The 22,382-nt window shown below is 41.7% G+C and overlaps 1 protein-coding gene across 1 annotated transcript in view; it reads left to right on the forward strand.

Annotated features, from left to right (window-relative positions):
- Positions 1-884: 884 nt before the first annotated feature.
- LOC127623709 (sodium/potassium/calcium exchanger 4-like) overlaps positions 885-22,382 on the forward strand; it is a 35,547-nt gene continuing 14,049 nt past the window's right edge. Inside the window, exons 1-9 of the mRNA XM_052098165.1 lie at positions 885-1,011; positions 6,526-6,636; positions 16,309-16,385; positions 18,920-18,994; positions 19,161-19,245; positions 19,330-19,433; positions 20,522-20,596; positions 20,741-20,766; positions 20,864-20,917. Coding sequence (XP_051954125.1) covers positions 906-1,011; positions 6,526-6,636; positions 16,309-16,385; positions 18,920-18,994; positions 19,161-19,245; positions 19,330-19,433; positions 20,522-20,596; positions 20,741-20,766; positions 20,864-20,917 — 713 coding nt within the window. The 5' untranslated portion in view covers positions 885-905. The remainder of the gene's footprint in view (positions 1,012-6,525; positions 6,637-16,308; positions 16,386-18,919; positions 18,995-19,160; positions 19,246-19,329; positions 19,434-20,521; positions 20,597-20,740; positions 20,767-20,863; positions 20,918-22,382) is intronic.

The following is a 22,382-nucleotide window of genomic DNA, read 5'->3' on the forward strand; positions in this document are numbered from 1 at the left end:
TTTGGGTGATTTCTGTTATCATTATGATTTAAAAAGGAGCCAAACGGAGCCTACTCTGTGATAATAAATGGCTTCATGTGATCACTATCCTTAAATAAAAGACAGTTTTTATGCATGATCAGTCATATATATATACATTCAACCAATGAGTTTTTTAATGGAAATGAACCATAAGCCAAATCCTAGCTCTAAAAAAGTATAATGGTGTGACATTCTCAAATGAAAAAGTATTTTATAATATCAATAATACTGCATTTTTAACTGAGACAGTTTGCATATGTTGGAGGCATATGCATTTATGTATATGGGATATATCCCTCCCATATATGGGAATCATTTTATTAAATGTATGTATTTGGCACCGGCAATATAGCTGCATACAATCACGCATTGTGGTAGGTGTCGGGTGATGCATCGATTCGGCCGGATCGCGCGTGACTACTCCCGAAACGTCACGTGGACGTGTCCGGTGGACACCAGCGCAAAGTTCCCGATCATCCAGATGGGAAAAGCAGGAATGCCGATGCGATCAGAGGGAGCAGAGGACATCACCTGAGACCCACTGGCTGTGTCATGTTGCGTTGTAGCGGATGCGTTCAGACGCACAGGACGCATCTATGCGGGGATTTCATGTTTCCAGCAGTGTTGCAATGCGGCGGAGAGGATTCTGATGAGAACACGGATCTAGGACACTAAAGCCTGGGCTTGCGTTGCTCTATTCTGGATACAAACCTCTGATATCTTCGCGTCTCCGGTTGCGCAGTGCATGCACAGCTCCAGCGCGCGACTCTCCTCTCCAGCGCATCAGACCTCATTGAACCCCCGACGCGATGACCAGCTCGGACCAGGACCAGAATCGGGACCAGACCATGACGACGGTCTCCAAGAAATCCATCAGTGCAAAGATGTTCAAGGTGCGCAAGAGGAGGGAGATGCTGCTGGCGCAAGTGTCTGTGGTCTGCGGTGTTCTGCTCGTGGCGTGGGGCATGTCAGCCGTCCTGACTAACACAGGTGAGTCCGAACCAGGTCTTGTCCTGGATCCGGGGGGAAATGATGCGGTATATTCCCTCCAGCTGTCACAGACAGCAATGATCCACATCACATTTACATCACTTTGCTGTTGCAAATACATGCAAATAAGATGCATATGTGTCTGAGCATATATGCAGTAAATGCATCAGGGTCAATAATCTGTCTTTATCAGTTCCAGTAGATACATACATGGGAAACGATTGTAGAGATGGGAGTAGAAAGAATTGGTTGTATTGGGCAGGGAAGATTGCTCTTATGAGGAGTTTGACTTTGCATCGGTATGAATCAAACATTGAAAAGAATAGAAAAATGGACAGATGTCCTTAAATACATAAAAAAACATGAATAGAAAAATGCATCACATGGGCTTATATGCATGCATTTAGGTCAGTATAAGTTTTAGGAAACATCAATAATCTATAGTCAGATTTGCTTTTATGAGCCTTTTGACCTGTGCAGTTAAATAACATTGACATTAAATAAAACTTGATTGACAGCTGACATAAGAGAAATAGAAATGTGCATCCATGCATGTGCAGGATTTATCAGGGTTAATAAACTGTCCATATCAGATTCATAAATGGGAACAAACTGTAAAAATATGTGGGAATTCTGTAGGATATTTAATATTAAATTAGATTTTATTTAGGTAAGATTGCATTTATAAGGATTTTAACTTTGCAACGATACAGATCAGACATTTGAGAATATAGCAAATGACCAGCTGTCCTTAAATATTAAAACAAACATAAGAGAAATGGAACCGTGCATCAGAATATGAGTATATTTTTTGCATATATGCATAATAATCTATATTAGTTTTCAGAGCAATTTGACATTGGACAGATGCCGAAAAACAAGAAAAGAGCAGCTTTCTTTAACCTTGCATGATACACATTTTTGCTGTAACATTGCCAATTTTTGTTGTTTGTTTTTTTACATAAACTGGCTGTAAATAAAGAAAAATAATGAAAGAAACATTTTAGAAAACACTGGCAAATAGCCACTCTGTACCACAACAAAAAAAGGTAGTTTTTCTTAAAAATGATCTCTAATTAAATAAATATGTTTTTTAAAATAAATGTATATACGTATACATTTTGAACTCCTACAAACCCAAACTGAGTGCATCATTATCACATGTTTCTAATTGTTTTACCACATGTGCACCATAGACAGGGTCAGAAGTCAAACCTCGTCAGCTGACAATAGGAGAATATCCAATACGTTAAAAATAAATCTACTTGTTGAGTTTAGTTACTTAAAATGATCTAATTTAACACAGTTGTTGAATTTGTCGCAGCTTAATTTCATTGTGAGCAATCAATTAAAATGTCAAATTTGAATCCATGTGTGTTGGGACAATTGAAATATTTCTTGTTGGCCATAACCAGATACATGCGACGTCAGGTTCCCAGCATACGCTGCGGCATGAGTGATAACTGTGAATTAATGTCTTAATATTTGCTTTTATTGCAGTATTTGCGCAGGTGGCGTTTGTGTTTGTTGTCCCGCTGGGTTTTGTCTCATGTGAGTGCATCTATTTCCAAATAATATGATGGCTGAATGTCAGCGTCGTTGTGGTTTGTGTGTTATGTGTTATGTGTTACACCAGGGTTAAATTGGGATTTTTGAGGGGAACCCTAACACAACCATCACAACAAGCTCACAGCTTGTTACACAAACAACAACAAAGGTATGACAAAAACACGAATCCAATGGTGTGTGTTGCCACAACATAATTAAAAGGATGACTTCTAGTACATGCAACAAAATTAATTTAAGACTTCAAGTAAATAAATAAATAAATAAATAGAATCTGTATTTTTGATACAACATCAGTATCGGAGGTATTGATATTTTGGATCGATCCGCCCATCCCTAATCTGCACTATTGAGCAATAACCAATGTCACAATAAGTGTGCAGTTAAGAGGAATTTGACTTTGAAATTAAAATAGGAAATGTAAGTATATATATAAATAAGATAAATATAAATGTGTATTAGTGTGCAGATATACTGTAAATGTACCAGCGCCAATAATCTGTCTTTATCAGTTCAATGAGATTTTTTGACTTGGTATGACATTGTCCAGAAATAAATCGAAGAAAAATAAGAAGTTGTCTGTGTGTTGCTTGTATGCTGTAGTGTGTCGAGACACACACACACACACACACACACACACACACACACACACACACACACACACACACACACACACACAAACACACGCACACAAACACACGCATGTTGCGTTTCCATGTTTTATGGGGACTTTCCATAGACATAATGGTTTTTATACTGTACAAACTTTATATTCTATCCCCTAAACCTAACCCTACCCCTAAACCTAAACCTCACAGAAAACATTCTGCATTTTTACATTTTCAAAAAACATAATTTAGTATGATTTATAAGCTGTTTTCCTCATGGGGACCGACAAAATGTCCCCACAAGGTCAAACATTTCGGGTTTTACTATCCTTATGGGGACATTTGGTCCCCACAAAGTGATAAATACACGCTCACACACACACACACACACACACACACACACACACACACACACACACACACACACACACACAATGTAAGTGTTGTAATGTAATTGTATTTTGTTTTTCAATTACCGAGGGACATAATCAATATTAATTGAGCTTCACTTGAATTGAACATGGAATATTCCTTTAAACAGTGTTTCAGCTGTGAGTGATGGTTCATGCATGAATTAAACACAAAGATGCAGTAAAACATGAATTATATTAAAACAAACACAAGAAGCTTAAAAGATTATTCTGCACTGATAGCATACAGAGAATTGTGAATATGTGATCTCACAACAGGGGCTTTTACTGTCAGAAATGGCCTCTTTCTTTCTTGGAAGCTCATGACACTAACATGAAAGCATGTGCATGTGCGTGTCAGACTTCGTATTGATACAAGAACCAGAGATCAAAGACAACCGGAAACACATGCAATCCCTCAATCTTTACTTCTCCTTTTTTAATCAGTCAAATCTAGTTTTAGGAAAACATCGTTTTCCTTTATAGCATGGGGGAGAAACAAAACAATATTGTTACTGTCTTCTTAGTCACGATTATTTGGCAGATTGCTGTGCAGGAAAATAATATTAAGGATATATATAAAGGTATAGCACACACACATACACACGCACACAGACACACAAAACACATTTCTGTCACCGTTTACTCATCATCATGTCAAAACTGTATGACTTTCTCTCTTCTGATCTCTTATGTACAGTATGAAACGTTTGCTGAAGGTCTTGGTTGCAGGCTGTTTCATACAGATATAATGATGTCAGGGTCGCTTTCAATATTGCTTTTTATTTGATTTTAATTGACACCCTTTGAAGCCAAATAGCTGCTGTGGATCAAATGCTGCTGGCACCATTTACATTTACCTTAACAGCAGAAATGAAAATGATTTGCTGAAAGGGTTAGTTCATCCAAATTTGAAAATGATCCCATAATTTACTCACCCTCAAGCCATCCTAGGTGTATATGACTTTCTTCTTTCAGCCAAACACAATCGGAGTTATATAAAAAAAATATCCTGCCTCTTCCAAGCTTTATAATGGGAGTGAATGGTACCTTAGATTTTGAAGCCCAAAAAAGTGCATCCATCCATCAAATAATAATCCATATGGCTCCAGGGTGTTAATAAAGGCCTTCTAAAGCAAAGTGATATGTTTTTGTAAATAAAATATTCGTATTTATATAGCAAACACAAACACTCTCAGCCTCTGTTGGCATTAACTGGCATTTCCTGCATGAGCACCACCACGTCTCCTGTACTCTCCGTCTACGTCTCCCGTACTCTCCGTCTACCAGATCCTTGTGTTTGTGCCGCTGCTGCAGCCTCCTCCAACTCTCTGAGTTCCTGCTCGGTGTACTCCGGTTCAAACAAATAGGGCTGGGCAAAAATGAAATCTATATCGAAATCCTCTGACATTTTTCTTTAAGAATCCTCCTTGTTGTCTTGTAATTCATGACCGGCGTTTTGTTTTGCTCTATCCTCCGTGCTTCTGCATTCATCACTTCTCACCGGAGCTTACGCTGCGCTTATGTCATACGCCGGAACTCTACTCTCTTGTGAATGCACAGATGGCCAGTGATTACAGTTAATAAAGTTATAAATATGGATATTGTTCTTACAAAAATTAATCGCTTCACTTCAGAAGGACTTTATTAACCCCCTGGTGCTGTATGGATTACTTTTTTGTTGGATGGATGCCCTTTTTTGGGCTTCAAAATCTAAGGTACCATTCACTCCCATTATAAAGCTTGGAAGAGCCAGGATATTTTTTAATATAACTCCAATTGTTTCTACATTGCTTGCATAAACACTCTACTGTTAATGAACTATACAATTTAGTGAAAGAATAGTTTATTCTGATTATCATTAGTTCATTTTGATATTTATTAGTCATTTGTGTCTTTTATCGCTCTATGATTTGCCAGCATTTAATAAAATGTTGCTTTATTTTATTGGTTAAATAAATATAAAAATTATGTGTGGCAGGGCGGAGGGCGGGGCTGGGTCATGACTCTGCATACCCGGCCCCTAATCAGGCTAATCATGCCTCCAAGAGGGATAAAGGCCGACTGGAGACTGCAGTGGGACAGAGAGAGAGATTTACGCACAGCTGTCCGACACCTGTGTGTGTGTTTGTCTTTTTGTTTAAGTTTATAATTAAAATATTATTTATATTGTCAAGCCGGTTCTCGCCTCCTTTCCATTAATCCCTTTACACTGGGATGCGCCATAGTAGAGTCCTCGCCACTACCATCCGCCCCAACGGAGCAGCTTAAGAGCGGCCGCTGACCACAAAGGGAGAAGGGGCTCCTAGCGGGCCGCTGCCAGGGTCGGGGGGAGAACCCTACCAACCGCTAAACACGGTGGGGTCGTGACGGCCGGCGACCGCGAGCGGGGAGGGGCTCCCGGCCGACTGCCTGGAGCGGGAGAACAGCTGCCAGGGGTGGGGGTGACCCCTTCTGTTTCCCGAGGGCGGGGCATTCCTAGGGGCCGGAGGTCTGCCTCCAATCCGCCCGGGGAGGCGCGGCCGTCGTCGATTTGAGGGTGGAGGAGTGGCCGAGGACCAAGCTACGGCATATTGGAGAACCGGTGAGTGCATTTTTTCTCTCTCTTTCTCTCTCCAACTGCCGCTCCGTGTTGGCCTTTCTCTCTCTTTTTTTTTTAGATATGTAAAAGCACGCTTAAATCTACCTATTAGCAAAAATATATTTGTTATTTATTATAGAGCTATTAAATAAGTTTATAAACCTATTAGCAGTTAAAGTTTACAGTAAAACTTTGAAAGGAATATTTAATTATCAAGTATAATTTGATCGTTTTTTTATTTGCATAATTATTTTAATGGTAAAACACATTTTTTAAATGTGCCACATCCAATATATCATTAATCAGTCTAATGAACTAACCCATTATTTAAAAAGTGTTTTGTTTATAGGTCACGGCATGATTGTGGAGGGGCCGACGGAGTCATTTAACCACTTGGGACGACGGCTGATGTCATCAACGTCTGATAATGAGACTGAGGAGAAGAACTGCACTGAGCCAGGTGAGATGACATCATCAAAGTGTTTGTCTGTATATGCACCATAGCTCGGCTGATAAGGTTTAAGAAGTTTAAAGTGCTGTCGTGCATTACCAACAGTCTCGGATATGATGTGACCGGCATGTTGGACAGAGCTCAGAGGGCTATATTTAGGCACTTTGTGACATCACTAGCAACCGGCCAAGATTTATTGTTTTATTTTTTTTGTTAATCAGCGGAAGGGAGATGGAAACCTCATGGACCTGCATTAAGAGCTTTGTCAAGGTTTTAAGTACTCAACTTCATGTCCATGTTTTTAAGTATCAGCGAGATTTAAGCGAGCATTTGAAGTGACTTTGCTGTTCACTTGAGGGACTTCTGATCGGCTTTGGTCCAAAAACAGCATTTATAGCGTTTAGCTGACACTCGCATTCTTCCTGATGCGCTCTATCCTGGACTTATACTGTTGTGGTCATTAAATTATCTCGAAACCAATGTAAAAGTCCAGTTTTAGCCCTGGATGTTCTGTTTATTTATCTTTTTACATTTTCAAGTTTCTTTTTATTGTAAAACTGTGAAAAAAGTGAATCAAAGTTTGGGGAACGAAGTTATAGAATTGTTGATTATAAATAAACGTACAGTATATTTCATTTATTACTAAAATGTGTCGATGAAACTGTTCTAATCTAATAATTGTACAGTATACTGTATATATGGTTCCCAATATTTGAGTAATTTTTTACTGATTAAAGGACCATATTTTTAGCTTAACTTAGTAATTGTCATATAACAGGGTGAAACCAATTACATTTTGTAAACTCGGGATTTTAATCTCAGTCCGGATCATTCTAAAATGTAAAGAAATATGCTGTCAAGTTCAAAAGTATTTGCTGTCTCGAAGCGTGCCAGTTGACAAAATTACACTGTGGAAATCTTGTAATCTCACAAGATTACATTTTCGACTTTCCTTCTGCATGCAAACAGCAATGACATCTTGTGTCTGCCTTCTGCACCCTCTGTATTCTCCTTTTTTCTTGTTTTTGTAACCCGCACAAGAAGAGACAGTCACAATGTAAGTCAAAAACTGCGTTTTATTGCAGGCAGGCAAAAGTACAGAAAAAGGGCAAATCCAGTGAAGAGTAGTCAAAGGGAGCGTGAGGTCGAAAGCCAGGGAATCAAGAGGAAAATGACGAGACTAGTGGGAGCAAAAGACAAGGGAACAAGGGGAGCTGGCAAGCTAAGAGGTGAACGAGAGGAGGTCAAAACTAGACGAGACTAGCGGGGGGCAAAGACACGGGAAACTAAATACAATAACCAACCACCGTGAGACGAAAGGGTAGTGATATATATAGGGGCAAGTGCAGGTGTAAACCATGACAGGTGATGAGACGAGTGCAGGTGAAACTAATGTGCAGGAGTGCAGATGACGCGAGTGCAGGTGGTCATAATGTTCTGGGGGATTGGAAACGCGTGAGAAACTCGAGGAAGGGAGATTGCCTATGAGCATGTGAGCGAGTAGGAGCAAAGTGGGCGTGAGGGCTCGAGCGAGCAAAAAGAGCGTGCGAGCTCGAGGGGGCGGAACGAGCGTGGAAGCTCGAGGGGGCGGAGTGAGGGAGCGGGGTTCGTGACAGTTTTATGGCATCCGATCATTAGATATGGACAATATATCTTTAGCATCACACTAGATTAACTATAGAATGTCAGTGGTGTTTGCTTGTGCAAAACACCACGATTTTAGGCTGTTTTGGGTGGTTGTTAGTGCATTGATAGATGGTTGCTTACTGGCCCAAGTCAAAAGCGCCCATGTCTAATGCCTCCTACACACTACATGACTTTCAAAGACGTCGGATCGTGGTACCGTTCATATTACACAACTGTCTGTCTTGTCATGGAAGTCGTGGTGTTTTCAAATTACATGAGGAATCGGGGACAGGGGTGAACACATTACAAGACATTTCACTATTGACGAATCCCAGACGACTCTGCCTGGACTCCAAATTACATTTCACAACCGAGTGCACATGAGAAGTGCTGAGTATGTTTTTAATCATTGGTTACAATATGACAAAGTACCTCCTACTGAAAAATCGACCTATTTGCTGACCTGACTGTCCAAGAGAATTGGCAACTTCTCTCCAAATTTTCTCTTTCTCCATCCGGTTGTGGGACAGTTCAGATGAAACATCAAATAGGTGCTGGTGCTCCTGCCAATGTTCCACTAATTCTTCCTCCATTTCTTCGGTCCAGTGAGACCGCAGTCACGCTAGTTGATGTTCTGTTGCAGGTACATCAGGACTCCTCCCACTGAAACTTGCCGTGCCCCGTTTCCTTCTCTCTCATTGGCTGTAGGTCAACTCTGCCGTTGTATTCAGTCAAAACATATTTCATATTGCACGATTTACAGTCACAGACAGGTCCAGATATTTAACATTCCAGATGTCTCGCTGACATCGGCGACACGTTGGCGCTTCTCTCAAATTGCGTCTTTGATAGTTCATACATTGCAATTGTCGCTCACGGAAGCAAGCTCCGATTTGCCTATGAATTCGGGCTTTTGTCGGCGATCTCCACAAAACTGTCGGTGAGTGAAAATCTGGCTTAAAATCGTGTAGTGTAAATTGTCATGTGGTGGTGTAGTGGTCTAAACCACATAACTGGTAAACTGGTAATCAGAAGGTTGCTGGTTCGATCCCCACAGCCACCACCATTGTGTCCTTGAGCAAGGCACATAAATCCAGGTTGCTCCGGGGGGATTGTCCCTGTAATAAGTGCACTGCATTTAGTGCATTTGAGAATGCTTCAGGGTTCGAGGCAATTGTGAGTCAGTGTCATAAAATGTTAAGTCATCAGTCTGAGCTCAGTGTGCACTAAATGAGAGCTTCTAGACAGGGAGATGTGACCTTTAACCCCCACAGATCAGATGTTCAGTCACTGCGGTTTCAGTCTGCGGATAGATTATATGCATTTACATGATTCTTACTTATTGATACAGTACTAGTGGCGGGTCGCCAACAACCGACTAGTCAATGAGTTAAGCTGACCACTGAGTTTGTCTAATGTTTATCTTTTTGTTTTAACCTTAATGCTGATGTGTACAATCTTTCGATGTCAAAATTACTTTTTGTATCCCAGCTCAATTTTTGTGAGTTTTATCAGTTGTCTGTGCAAAAATTGACCGCCAACCCCTAAGCATCCAAGCTTCCAATTACATGTATCGCTGCAGTTCATTGTAAAATGTCCACTGTGAGGCGCTAAAAGCAAGTCAAATGTTCTTTCTTATTTTCTCCCCAATTTGGAATGCCCAATTCCCAATGCGCTCTTGGTCCTCGTGGTGGCGTAGTGACTCGCCTCAATCCGGGTGGTGGAGCACGAATCTCAGTTGCCTCTGCGTCTGAGACAGTCAATCCGCGCATCTTATCACGTGGCTTGTTGACCGCGTTACCGTGGAAACATAGCACATGTGGAGGCTTCACGCTATTCTCTGCGGCATCCACGCACAACTCACTACGCGCCCCACCGAGAGCTAGAACCACATTATAAGGACCACGAGGAGGTTACCCCATGTGACTTTACCCTCCCTAGCAACCGGGCCAATTTGGTTGCTTAGGAGACCTGGCTGAAGTCACTCAGCACACCCTGGATTCGAACTCGCGATTCCATGGGGTGGTAGTCATCGTCTTTACTCGCTGAGCTACCCAGTCCCTCAACAAATTAGGTTTTTAAGGTTAATGCTAAACCTTAAACCTAACCGATAGTGGCAGAAAAAGCACATTGCTAAAGCAACCACGCCATTTTGTGGTGCTTCTACGTCACGTTCGGCCCACATGTTGACGTGCATGCTCTTCAAGACTCGTACGCCAGTACTTTGCAATGCAAGTGCAACGCCTTATTAGTTGAGAGACCGTGCAATTTGATCACACCTGAGCAAGCTTGTAAATGTAGTTGGTTATGTAATGCAAATGTTAAAATATGTAAGAAGTGTAGTTGTACATCTAAAAGCAACCAGACTTACTGTTTGTTGATTAATCTTCCATCCATCCATCCATCTTCAACCGCTTATCCGAAGTCGGGTCGCGGGGGCAGCTGCTCCAGCAGGGGGCCCCAAACTTCCCTATCCCGAGCCACATTAACCAACTCTGACTGAGGGACTCCGAGGCGTTCCCAGGCCAGTGTGGAGATGTAATCTCTCCACCTAGTCCTGGGTCTTCCCCGAGGCCTCCTCCCAGCTGGACGTGCCTGAAACACCTCCCTAGGGAGGCGGCCAGGGGGCATCCTTACCAGATGCCCAAACCACCTCAACTGACTCCTTTCAACGCAAAGGAGCAGTGGCTCTACTCCGAGCTCCTCACGGATGACTGAGCTCCTCACCCTATCTCTAAGGGAGAAGCCCGCCACCCTTCTGAGGAAGCCCATTTCGGCCGCTTGTACTCGTGACCTAGTTCTTTCGGCCATGACCCAGCCTTCATGACCATAGGTGAGAGTAGGAAAAAAAATTGACCGGTAGATCGAGAGCTTTGCCTTCCGGCTCAGCTCTCTTTTCGTGACAACGGTGCGATAGAGCGAGTGCAATACCGCCCCCGCTGCCCCGATTCTCCGGCCAACCTCCCGCTCCATTGTCCCCTCACTCGTGAACAAGACCCCGAGGTACTTGAACTCCTTCACTTGGGGCAAAACCTCATTCCTCATGTTAAAAAAAAATCCCATAGACCTACAGTAAATTGAGGGAAGATCATAAAATATATTGGTATCAGAATAACATTGAGACTTGGGGATGGTTCCATTCAACTGCATATTCTTGTTTAACAAATTGCCTGTGATGATCTAGCTAGAAAAATGTGTGAGGCAATGATCCAGAACATTATGGCCAAATGTGTGTGAATGAGACATGCTAAACAAGTCACAATGGATGACTGGCTCTCGACACTGACCTATTGTGAGTGGCTGACTCGTGTTATTGTCATGAGAGCGCATGATGTGACTGTTGAATCTGGTCACATAACATGCCCGGCATTCTCCTGGTAACAGTTTGGAGGGTTAATGAAATGCTGCTAAGAAAACGTCCCACCCAACAATATTCCAACAACTCTGGGTTACTTTATGGTAAGGTTAGGAACAAACGTTGTTATAAACCTGAACATCCTCATGACGTTACTGGTATTCGATAAATATTCTCACAGTGATTGTGTTTACATGCACACCAATGCACTGCTGTCACAACTTAAACAGTCATGCACAAAATACTTGCACACATTAAAGGTGCAATATGTATGCCTTTTTTTTGCCAATGTGTGAACGGCTTGTAATACAACTTCCCAGACTTCCAAGGTTGCCTATTAAAGCCTGTAGACTGATTTTCATGTGAAGGGAGCGGGTCGCTTTTGCCAGGAAAATCCGAAGGATGTGACATTTATGCACACTCCCGAGAGCCTCGCCTCAGACAGTACTCGCTTCTCTTCCACTATTCAACAGCGACAACAAACTGCAACACTAGGTAACGTTATCTTGGAGATGGAATCCAGCAAAAGTCCAGCTCTCAGCACAACACCGACCCCAACACAATAGAAGCAAAACATTTATCTACTGAATCCCGACTGGCTAAGCGGGAATGTGATCGTGGTCGAGCGAAACCTAGTGTGAACATCGGCAGGGCATTTGATTGCTGGATGGGACCTTTGTTCTGTTTTGGGGATCAAAACTGACCCAGAATTGGACAGGTAAGCTTATGTAACCGGCCCTGTCGCCCTGCTCCGTACAGGACTTAAACCGGTGTCTCTGGCATGGGAGGCGGGTGCGCTAACAAGGAGGCTAAAGGCTACAGCCCCTAGCGTCAGTCGCTAGTGCACCTCTTGAGGTGAGGAAAGTGAGGTTTACACACTACACAGCTATCTATTAGCTGGCCACCGTTACACTTACCTAACTGCAAAGGTGTGAAATATTGATCTGTGTCATTTTAGCTATCTTCATCTTGCCTGCTAACGCGGACGAAGCTACCTTGCTTCATAACTTTCAAATAATTTCAACGATCTTCGCTTTATATTAATAGTCAGGTGTGCTGATTCACAGTAACTGTCATAAACAATGTTAATCTGTCATTATTCAGCAATGTAAACTCCAATAACACATGAAATGAATGCTAGACCATGTTCAAAATAATGCAAAAAGCTCCATTCATTAGTGTAACGTAACTTGGTTATACAGAAAATATATATTTTGTATTATTATAAAACAATAGTGCATCGATATATCAAAATGACAGTTGTGATGAATCACATCAATACTGAATTATGTCAACATATTTATAAAGTACAGTCTATTTTATTAACCGCTACTGTCATCAACTGGCCAAATTTAGCAAACAGCTATTGATAAAGTTAGCTAGCTAGCTAACGCCGACATAGGCTATCGTATAATTGCAGTCAATGTATCATGCAAAGAAAAGTGATTACTTCAAACTACAGTCTCACATAGATCAGACTGATATCCACACTTTGTTTTACTTTGTTTTAGACCTGTTCCAGCACTGGATATTCAAATATAATATACAGTCTCAAAGTTTGTAGTTAAACAATCATAACGGTGTTATTTTAATTATGCTACCTCATCTGTCAGCATGATGCCGGTAAATCGCGTTCAGCCTCTTTGTACGTTACGTCATTGTTTTGGTCGATGCTCGCGTCTCTATGGAGTGTATGCACGAACGAGCAACAGGTAGCTGCTGCAGTTCACTCAATGGCCACAGGTGTCACTAATAACAAGCGTTTCTGAATCTTACATACTGCACCTTTAAGTAAATGGTAAAAAAGGTGTTAACGGGATGTACACCTCAAAATCAGGGTAATGGACATAAATGTACCAGTGTACAACTGTACTTAACTCAAGGCTATAAAGTATGCTTGGCAGTCACTATTGTTCCATTTAATAACATATTTTAACCATTAATATAATTTTTACCCCTCAGACTGTGGCTGTGTCTCGTTTGGAAGGCTGCATGCTAGGTAGGATGGATCCTTTGAAGGCTGCAGTATACTGAGAGTCCTCCTTTAAACAAGCCTCATTTAAACGAGACGGCCTTCGTTATCTACTGAGGTACTTCAACTTGGGAATTAACATTCCCAAGCGTTTGAACGTCATATTTACGGGCAAATTGGCGTCGTGTTTTTTTAGACATTTCCGTTGAAGCAAAGAATTGTGGGTTGTGAGTGCCCACGAAGGATACACCTCATGCATCCTCCGAATTCCCGTGAAAGAAGGTCGCATTCGAAGGCTGCATTCGAAGTGTCCTACTCGCTTTTCTGAAACGAGACAGCCTCGATGATGTATGCGGACGACAAATGCGACCTCCGGAGGACGCAGCCTTCCAAACGAGACACAGCCTTCATATCTCCTGTGTTTAGAATAGCATTTTACTACTGTATACTACTTGTATTATTTCTGCTGCATGCAATGTTTATACTACAGCTCTTTCTTAGCTCATTTTTTGATTGGAATGCAAAATAATCATTTTATGCATTGTGCATAAGTGCAAGGAGACAGACAGACAGATTGCTGTTTTGTTGATAATTTATTAAGATGAAGCTGTAATCCATGTTTTCCTCCATGTGTCGGTCCACTGCCCTTGATCCTGTTTTCTGCAGACATAAAATATTGATGTTTACCCTTCAAATGTAGTGCCAAACTGAGAGCATCATGAACTCCGCACATGATGAGCATCCGATTAATAACCCCAATGCCTAAAATGGAGCATGAAAGCCACCTTCACCTGTCCGGGAGTTTAATCTATATGCTGCTATTCTTAGAGCAGACAGAGAAGACAGGTCTGATTTAGCATGTTCTTGAATTTATAATGCTGTCCTGCTGCACAGGGATAGTGTGGGAAGGACTTGTAGAAGAGGGAAGAGATCTCAAAAGCATGCTGCCATACTACTCATTCTGTTTTTGCAGGATACATATAGTGAATACAAGTTTATGTAACTAAGTTTTCACTAATTATTATCACGGTTATAACAGCAAGATAAGCCCTTTCTTACTAAAATAAACATGCAATATGATGAGGTCTTGTGACAGCGGTATACTACTGTTTGAAACTGTTTGCACTCACAATCTCCACACTTATATGTTTCTATTTGAAAATGCATTATTTACACTACGTTTATGCCTGTTTTGTAAAACGATAAAATGAAGATGCTGAAAACGGAGTTCCCTTTCAAGTCAAACACTTCGACGCTGCATCAGTTGCTGACGCTATGGGATACTACTCCCAGGTGTTACGATCTCTGAAGCCCTTTACAACACGCGTTCACTGTGGATGCATGAAACTCAAGACGCTTTGCTCTCGGCTCGCTTTCATTCTAAAAAGCCGAAGCCACTCCCCTCTCCTCCCTTTATACCTCTTCTGCAATTGATTTGAGGAGGATTTGTCACCGGTCCAGCCTTGCCTTCCTCTTCTCCTCCATATCTATTGACTTCGCCCATTCAGTTCGAACGCTGTTATTGCCAGGGCTGAACCCACACTGATACAGTGTGCTGAAGATTCATTGCGTTCATTGGGAGCGCATGAAGCAGCTCCCCTCTCCTCAAGCTGTACTCCTTTTGTGGCTCCCATGGGCCACCCGAAGGAGGAGCATGAGGATGGGATATAGAGCACAGAGAATTCTAGGATGATTTGTTTCTGTCTCTCCTCTTCTCCAGTTAAAGTGGCCTCACCTGTCTAGTATTGCTGTGTCTGTGGCTCTTTCCGGCACGCTGCAATTGTTCACGTTTGGCAGTGGTGATCATGTCAGGGATGCCCCTTCAACATTTTTATAGTGTTAACCGTGATGGCAAGCCCCAGAGTTTTGCCGCTAGTGCCGTTCTTTCCAGAGCTGCACAAGCAGCTTATTATGACTTGACGTTCTTCCAATTCAGTGAGAGTTCAGGTCTCTAGAGCTGCAACCTTTGTTGTTCTTGTTAAATGTGCCTCGTGTCTCAAATTGGCGCTCCGGCCACCTAGGTCTCTGCCCAGGAAATTGACAGGCTTATGAGCACATTTGGAGTGTTTGTGTCTTAAATTAATTTGGTGCTCAGTTGTCAAGTTTCCTTCTCAGGAATGAAACTCAACTTGGTGACCATGTTAGCATGTCTGACCAACAAACAGACTCAGTCTATTCTTCCATGCTTGACAAGCTTCAAGCTAGGGAGAGCTAGCTCCAGCTGGTGGTGGCGTAGTGGCTAAAGCACAGGGCTGTTAATCAGAAGGTCGAAGCTTCTAACTCCACAACAAGGCAGCTTTATGCCTTGAATTGGCAAGTGCTTGCTGACTGGTGCCCTGTTTATACAATGCTTTACTTCTTGCAAGAGTGTTTGAATGCAGGACTGACTCCATTTATGCTCAAAGTGTATGTCGCTATAGTGTGTAAGGGGAAATGTATGGACTACTTTTATGGTGCTTTCTTTGCCTAATTTGGAGCTTGACAGCCCATGGTAACTGTATACTTTAACTGCATGGAAAGGAGCAGCGTGAACATTCTTCACAAGGTCTTCTTTTTTGTTACACAAAATAACAAAAGTCATAGTCATAGATTGGAATGACATGCGAGTGGATAAATTATGACAGAATGTTTATTTCTGGGTGAACTATTACTTTAAAGCTCAGCTGAATATTATTAATGTAGTGTCATATGATGAAACGTGTGTGCGTTTTGCGTTTGTTTTTTACAGCTATCCACGAATTTCCAGATGATATTTTCACCAACGCGGAACGGAAGAGTGGCGCTGTACTGCTACATATTATAGCGGTAAGAAAGTATTTTAAATACTAGCAAGTCTGACACATAATTAAAAAAAATCACATGGTTTGTTTTGGAGGAGTAATTTGTTTTGCACAGTTGTAATGTCATGTTTTACATCAGGATCTTATAATGTGGTTTAATCTGATCATAATATGACCAGATTTAACTCTGAATGACTTGTATCCATCACCCGTGAGCAACACAATTAAATTAATTAAATTAATTCTGCCCGTGGTTATTTAATTCTGCTTCATACGCTCTAATGTTTCATATCATGCTCAGCTCAAGCCTGTATTATGCATTCATTCAAACAATCTAGACTTGTGGGTGGGAATTTTTTGCCCCCTGTGGCTGGAATTTATCAGATGTGTTCATCTACGAAACAGGAATGCAAAACTATAATTTATTCGCCTGCTCTGCGTTACTGGGAGGGAAAGTCATTGTTCATGTAAGGAATTCATTCTGATTTATGATTAAATTGTCAGTAAAATGCATAGCCTGTGCAAAACCTACAAGTAACATGATGGAAATTAAAAATGTTAATCATTGCACATTATTTTTTATGTGGTAATGCCTGTGGATTAAGTGGTGTTAAGGGTTGGGAACTGTTCCATTTTTCTTCTAACTGTATGATTTTCATGACTTTCATTTCCGTGAACAGCTCTTATCCGATGTGGATGGAATACTGTTCTAAAATATCTCTGACAGTGTATCCTGCTGTATGATTCCCAAACTAATGAATCTTATGAGCCAATTCATTGAATCTATAGACCGAAAAATACAGCGTTTCTAGTGTAGTCCTATTCCCGAACTAATTACTCACTTGAGCCAGTTCTTTTGAATCAACAGTGCATCCAGTGCAGTCCGATTCCCAAACGAATGACTCATATGAGCTGATCCTTTTGAATCTACAGCATGTCAAGTTTAGTCTGATTCCTGAATGAATGACTCTTTTGAGACAGATCTTTGAATCTACAGCATGTCAATTTTAGTCTGATTCCTGAACGAATGACTCTTTTGAGCTGGTTCTTTTGAATCTAAAGCATGTCAAAATTAGTCTGATTCCTGAACGAATGACTCTTTTGAGCTGGTTCTTTTGAATCTAAAGCATGTCAAGTTTAGTCTGATTCCTGAACGAATGACTCTTATGAGCTGGTTCTTGAATCTAAAGCATGTTCTGTGTATCTGATCTAATGACTCTTATGAGCTGGTTCTTTTGAATCTACACCATGTCAAGTTTAGTCTGATTCCTGAATGAATGACTCTTTTGAGCTGGTTCTTTTGAATCTAAAGCGTGTTCTGTGTAGTCTGATTCCCAAACGAATGACTCTTATGAGCTGGTTCTTTTGAATCTACACCATGTCAAGTTTAGTCTGATTCCTGAACGAATGACTCTTTTGAGCTGGTTCTTTTGAATCTAAAGTGTGTTCTGTGTAGTCTGATTCCCAAACGAATGACTCTTATGAGCTGGTTCTTTTGAATCTACACCATGTCAAGTTTAGTCTGATTCCTGAACGAATGACTCTTTTGAGCTGGTTCTTTTGAATCTAAAGCGTGTTCTGTGTAGTCTGATTCCCAAACGAATGACTCTTATGAGCTGGTTCTTTTGAATCTACAGTATGTCAAGTTTAGTCTGATTCCTGAAAGAATGACTCTTTTGAGCTGGTTCTTTTGAATCTAAAGCGTGTTCTGTGTAGTCTGATTCCCAAACGAATGACTCTTATGAGCTGGTTCTTTTGAATCTACAGTATGTCAAGTTTAATCTGATTCCTGAAAGAATGACTCTTTTGAGCTGGTTCTTTTGAATCTAAAGCATTTCAAAATTAGTCTGATTCCTGAACGAGTGACTCTTTTGAGCTGGTTCTTTTGAATCTAAAGCGTGTCAAGTTTAGTCTGATTCCTGAACGAATGACTCTTATGAGCTGGCTCTTTTGAATCTACAGCGAGAAACTCACAGAACAAACAGTGTAGTCTGATTCCTGAACAAATGACCCTTTTGAGACAGATCTTTGAATCTACAGCATGTTCAGTGCAATTAAATTCCTGAATGAATGACTCTTATGAGCCGATTCTTTTAAATCTACAGCACGATACATACAGTGTGTCTAGTGTAGTCCGATTCCCGAATGGACTCTTTTGAACCGTTTTATTTTAATCTACAGTGCATCCATTGTAGTCCGATTCCTGAACAAATGACTCATACGTTATTGTGTTCTGTAATGTTGTACTGAGGCTTGTGAGATTTCAGTTGGGCAGTGGAGTTACTGACTGGTTGTTCATATGACAATGTGCAGTTAAAAACACACACGAGTTGTAATCAGTGAAATTGGATGAAATAATAAATGAATGAATGAACATTTTTGTTTGTTTAGAATATTTATACATAATGTATTTTAAGGATCAGTTATTGGATTGCATTTATGCCTCTAAAAGTCTGTGTGAATGTGAAATTCCTTACGATTCCCATTCCTAGTGGTGCTTGTTATCGTTCATAGGTTTAGGGATTTGAACAAGTTCTCAGCACAGTTGTCTTCTCACAGACTCTTTACATGTTCCTGGCGTTGGCAATCGTGTGTGACGACTACTTTGTGATGTCTCTAGAGAAAATCTGTGAGGTAGGACTTTTCAAATCTCATCAAAACAAACGCAAAGTACAATAAGAGTCTCATCATTTGCATAGTTCTACCTGTGACCCACTTTGAGGCACTCTGAAGCTTATTAAACATATTTCATTTGTGCTGCGTTTGAGTCTCATTTTTTGAATGTGAATTGTGCTTGCAGAAGTTAAATCTGAGCGAGGATGTCGCTGGCGCTACTTTCATGGCTGCGGGGAGCTCTGCGCCCGAACTCTTTGCATCTGTTATAGGTAAAATCATATAATCACCTGGAGCGCATACACACACACACGCTCCTCCTGAGCCCATCATTCCTCTGTTGTATCTGTTTTCAGGGGTCTTCATCACTCATGGTGATGTTGGAGTCGGAACTATCGTCGGTTCGGCTGTCTTCAATATTCTATGCATCATCGGAGTTTGTGGGATCTTTGCTGGACAGGTGTGTTTGTGTGCGTGTGTGTGTCTTCTATAACACTTCACTACATGAAGTCAACATGAAATCTAAATTGACCTTGTTTACTTTGTGAAAGATTTGTCAGTGCTTAAAAAGAAGAGAACGTTTCCATGATTTTTCATCAAAATCGGATAACTTTTTCCAAATTTTTTCATACATCTGTTGATGTAACCAAGGCCTTTTGGGCGAGGGGAAAAATATAAATAATCCAGAATTAAATCAAGTCCCGCCCTTCATTCCAGCATAGTATATATATATATATATAGTTCTGCTACTCCGTCCCCCGGCGGATGGCAGCGGTGCTCCCCTGGGTGGACGGCAGTGCCGAGGACCCCGCGACGGGCATCCCTCCTCCTTCCCGGGTTTCGGCACCAGTGTAAAGCATTTCAATGGAAAGGAGGAGGCGAGAACCAGCTTGGCAACATAAATTATATTTTAATGTGCAACTTAAACCAAAAACATACAAACATACACACACAGAGCAGCTGCCTGTAATTCTCTCTCTCGAACCGTCATCACCGGCCGTCTTTATCCCTCACTCGCCCCCATTAGGCTGATTGGGGACCAGGCATGCTTTGTTCCAGCCCGGCCCCGCCCCCCTCCTCCTCTCTACAGAGACCTGGAGAGGCCTTCAAGGAGACGTTTGTATTTGATGTCTTACAGAAATCATATTTCCCTTTGTGATTCTTTTGAAAATCTTTCGAACTGTTGTATTAGGGCAACAAAATCATTTATAGCCACATTCCTGAAAATGAGACTTTAATTTGATATATTACTTCACTAAGTGCTATGTGAAAGACTTTTATATTCATATTAATATTTCTACCCCATTACCGCTAGGGTGTGCTAATTTGTGACGCAAATGATTTGGTGCCATATTTTTTTATTTTATGTTACATAAATGTAAAAGTGATGGTATTCTCTGAAAAACTCAGATTCTAAGCTTTCAAATGATACCTCATATGCCTGTCTTATGTATTAACGTTTTAAGCGTAAACGTTTTCCTTGATATAGCGCCCCCCAGTGGACCCGTTGGACCTGTTGATGACAGTATTTTGTGTTAATGTCTGTAGGTTGTCGTTCTTACCTGGTGGGCTGTTTTCAGGGATTCTTCCTTCTATATATTGTCCATACTAGCTCTGATTGTGGTGAGTGTCACATGAAACACACACACGTACATCATTAAATGTTTATTTTACTTTAACTTTTCAACTAAAAAGCCCTTGGAAGTTGATTCTAACTTCATTCATTCATTATTAATATTATTATTTATTCTTCTCACCTAATATCAGTTCATCTATGACGAGAAGATTGTGTGGTGAGTGTTTTTCCCCCATTATCTTCAGATCTTCTGATCTGCTTTTGATTCTGATAAACTATACTTTTGTCACGATAAATCTTTCTTTTTTCCTCAGGTGGGAAAGTCTGATTCTGGTGCTCATGTACGCTGTATATATCCTCATTATGAAGTGAGTATTGCAAATAACACATACTCCTATGCACGCTATTTATTCTGAAAGTGTGGATATTTGAGTAAATATACCGGAAGTGGACAAGCGAACAGAATCAGTTTGCAATTTATTAATATCGAGTAAAATTTAGTTTGAACTGTTCAAACATTTTTGTTAAGCTCAATCTACAGCATTTGCGGTGCCAAAAGCACAAACATAAACACACACATGACGGACATGCCCGTACTTCTCTCTCTCTCGAACCATCGTCACCGGCCGCCTTTATCCCTCGCGCGCCTCATCAGGCCGATTGGGGACCGGGCGCGCGATATTCCGACCTGGCCCCGCCCCCCTCCGCTCCACACTCCTCCCGGCATTATCTCAGGCCAGGGTGCCACCGGCATGACGTACACCTGGGGCGGGGTGTATCTTTTGTCCCGCGTGGTCATCCCCGCCTTCTTCGCCCTGGGAGGAGACAGGAGGGGAAGACAAAAACAACCAAATAAATAGGCGAGGGAAAATGCCAACAAAGAGAGAGAGAGAAAAAGCTCACTCACCAGTTCTCTGATGTACCGTCGCGTGGTCCTCGAACACTCCTCCACACTCAGGCGGACGACAGCCGCTCCAACCCCGGGCGAACCGGAGTCAAACCTTCGACCCCCAGCGGGCAGAACGCCCCTCCGCTTTTCTGGCAGCAAATGGGGACACTCCTCCGCCCCTGGCAGTGGCTCTACCGCTCCGGACGGTCAGAGAGTTTCTTCCCTCCTCCCCTCATGGACGGCGGTCTCCCTCGACCCCTCCACGTCTCTGGGGACGGCAGGGCACTCCTCCGCCACCGGCAGCGGCTCCCTCGCTCCAGGCGGTCGGGGTATCCAGTCCCCACTTTCCCCGCGGCCGTTCCCGGGTTGCGGCACCAATGTAACACAGTTAAAGATGGGCAAGGATAATTTAATGCAAACTTAAACCAAAAGCACAAACACATAAACATAAACACACACATGACGGACATGTCCGTAAACGATCTCTCTCTCCCGCACGATCCTCTGCAGTCGACCTTTAACCCTCACGGAGGCATAATTAGCCTAATAAGGTACCGGGTGTGTAGGATCACGACCCGGCCCCGTCCTCCGCCCTGCCACATGCTGTTTCAAAAGAATTGCCACAAAACTTACACAAAATGTATGTTAACATGATTTTAGTGTGATAAGATCTTACTATCCTTTTATGTGTAAAGTTATAGCCAATCTTGGTACTTTGTTGCCATGACAACGTATCGCCATAAATCCTAAAAACGACAATTTAAACAACTTTACAGCTGAAACAATACTTAAAATAAGTTTTAACAGAATAATTAAGAAATAACTTCACATGTTTGCCTTGAAACCCTCCTAAAGTTGGCCCCATTCACTGCTATTGTAAGTGCCTCACTGCAACATCGATTTTAGCTTGTTTTTAAAAACAAAATGAAATAAATTTTTCCAGT

Source organism: Xyrauchen texanus, chromosome 30, assembly GCF_025860055.1.
Source record: "Xyrauchen texanus isolate HMW12.3.18 chromosome 30, RBS_HiC_50CHRs, whole genome shotgun sequence".
Taxonomy (NCBI): Eukaryota; Metazoa; Chordata; class Actinopteri; order Cypriniformes; family Catostomidae; genus Xyrauchen; species Xyrauchen texanus.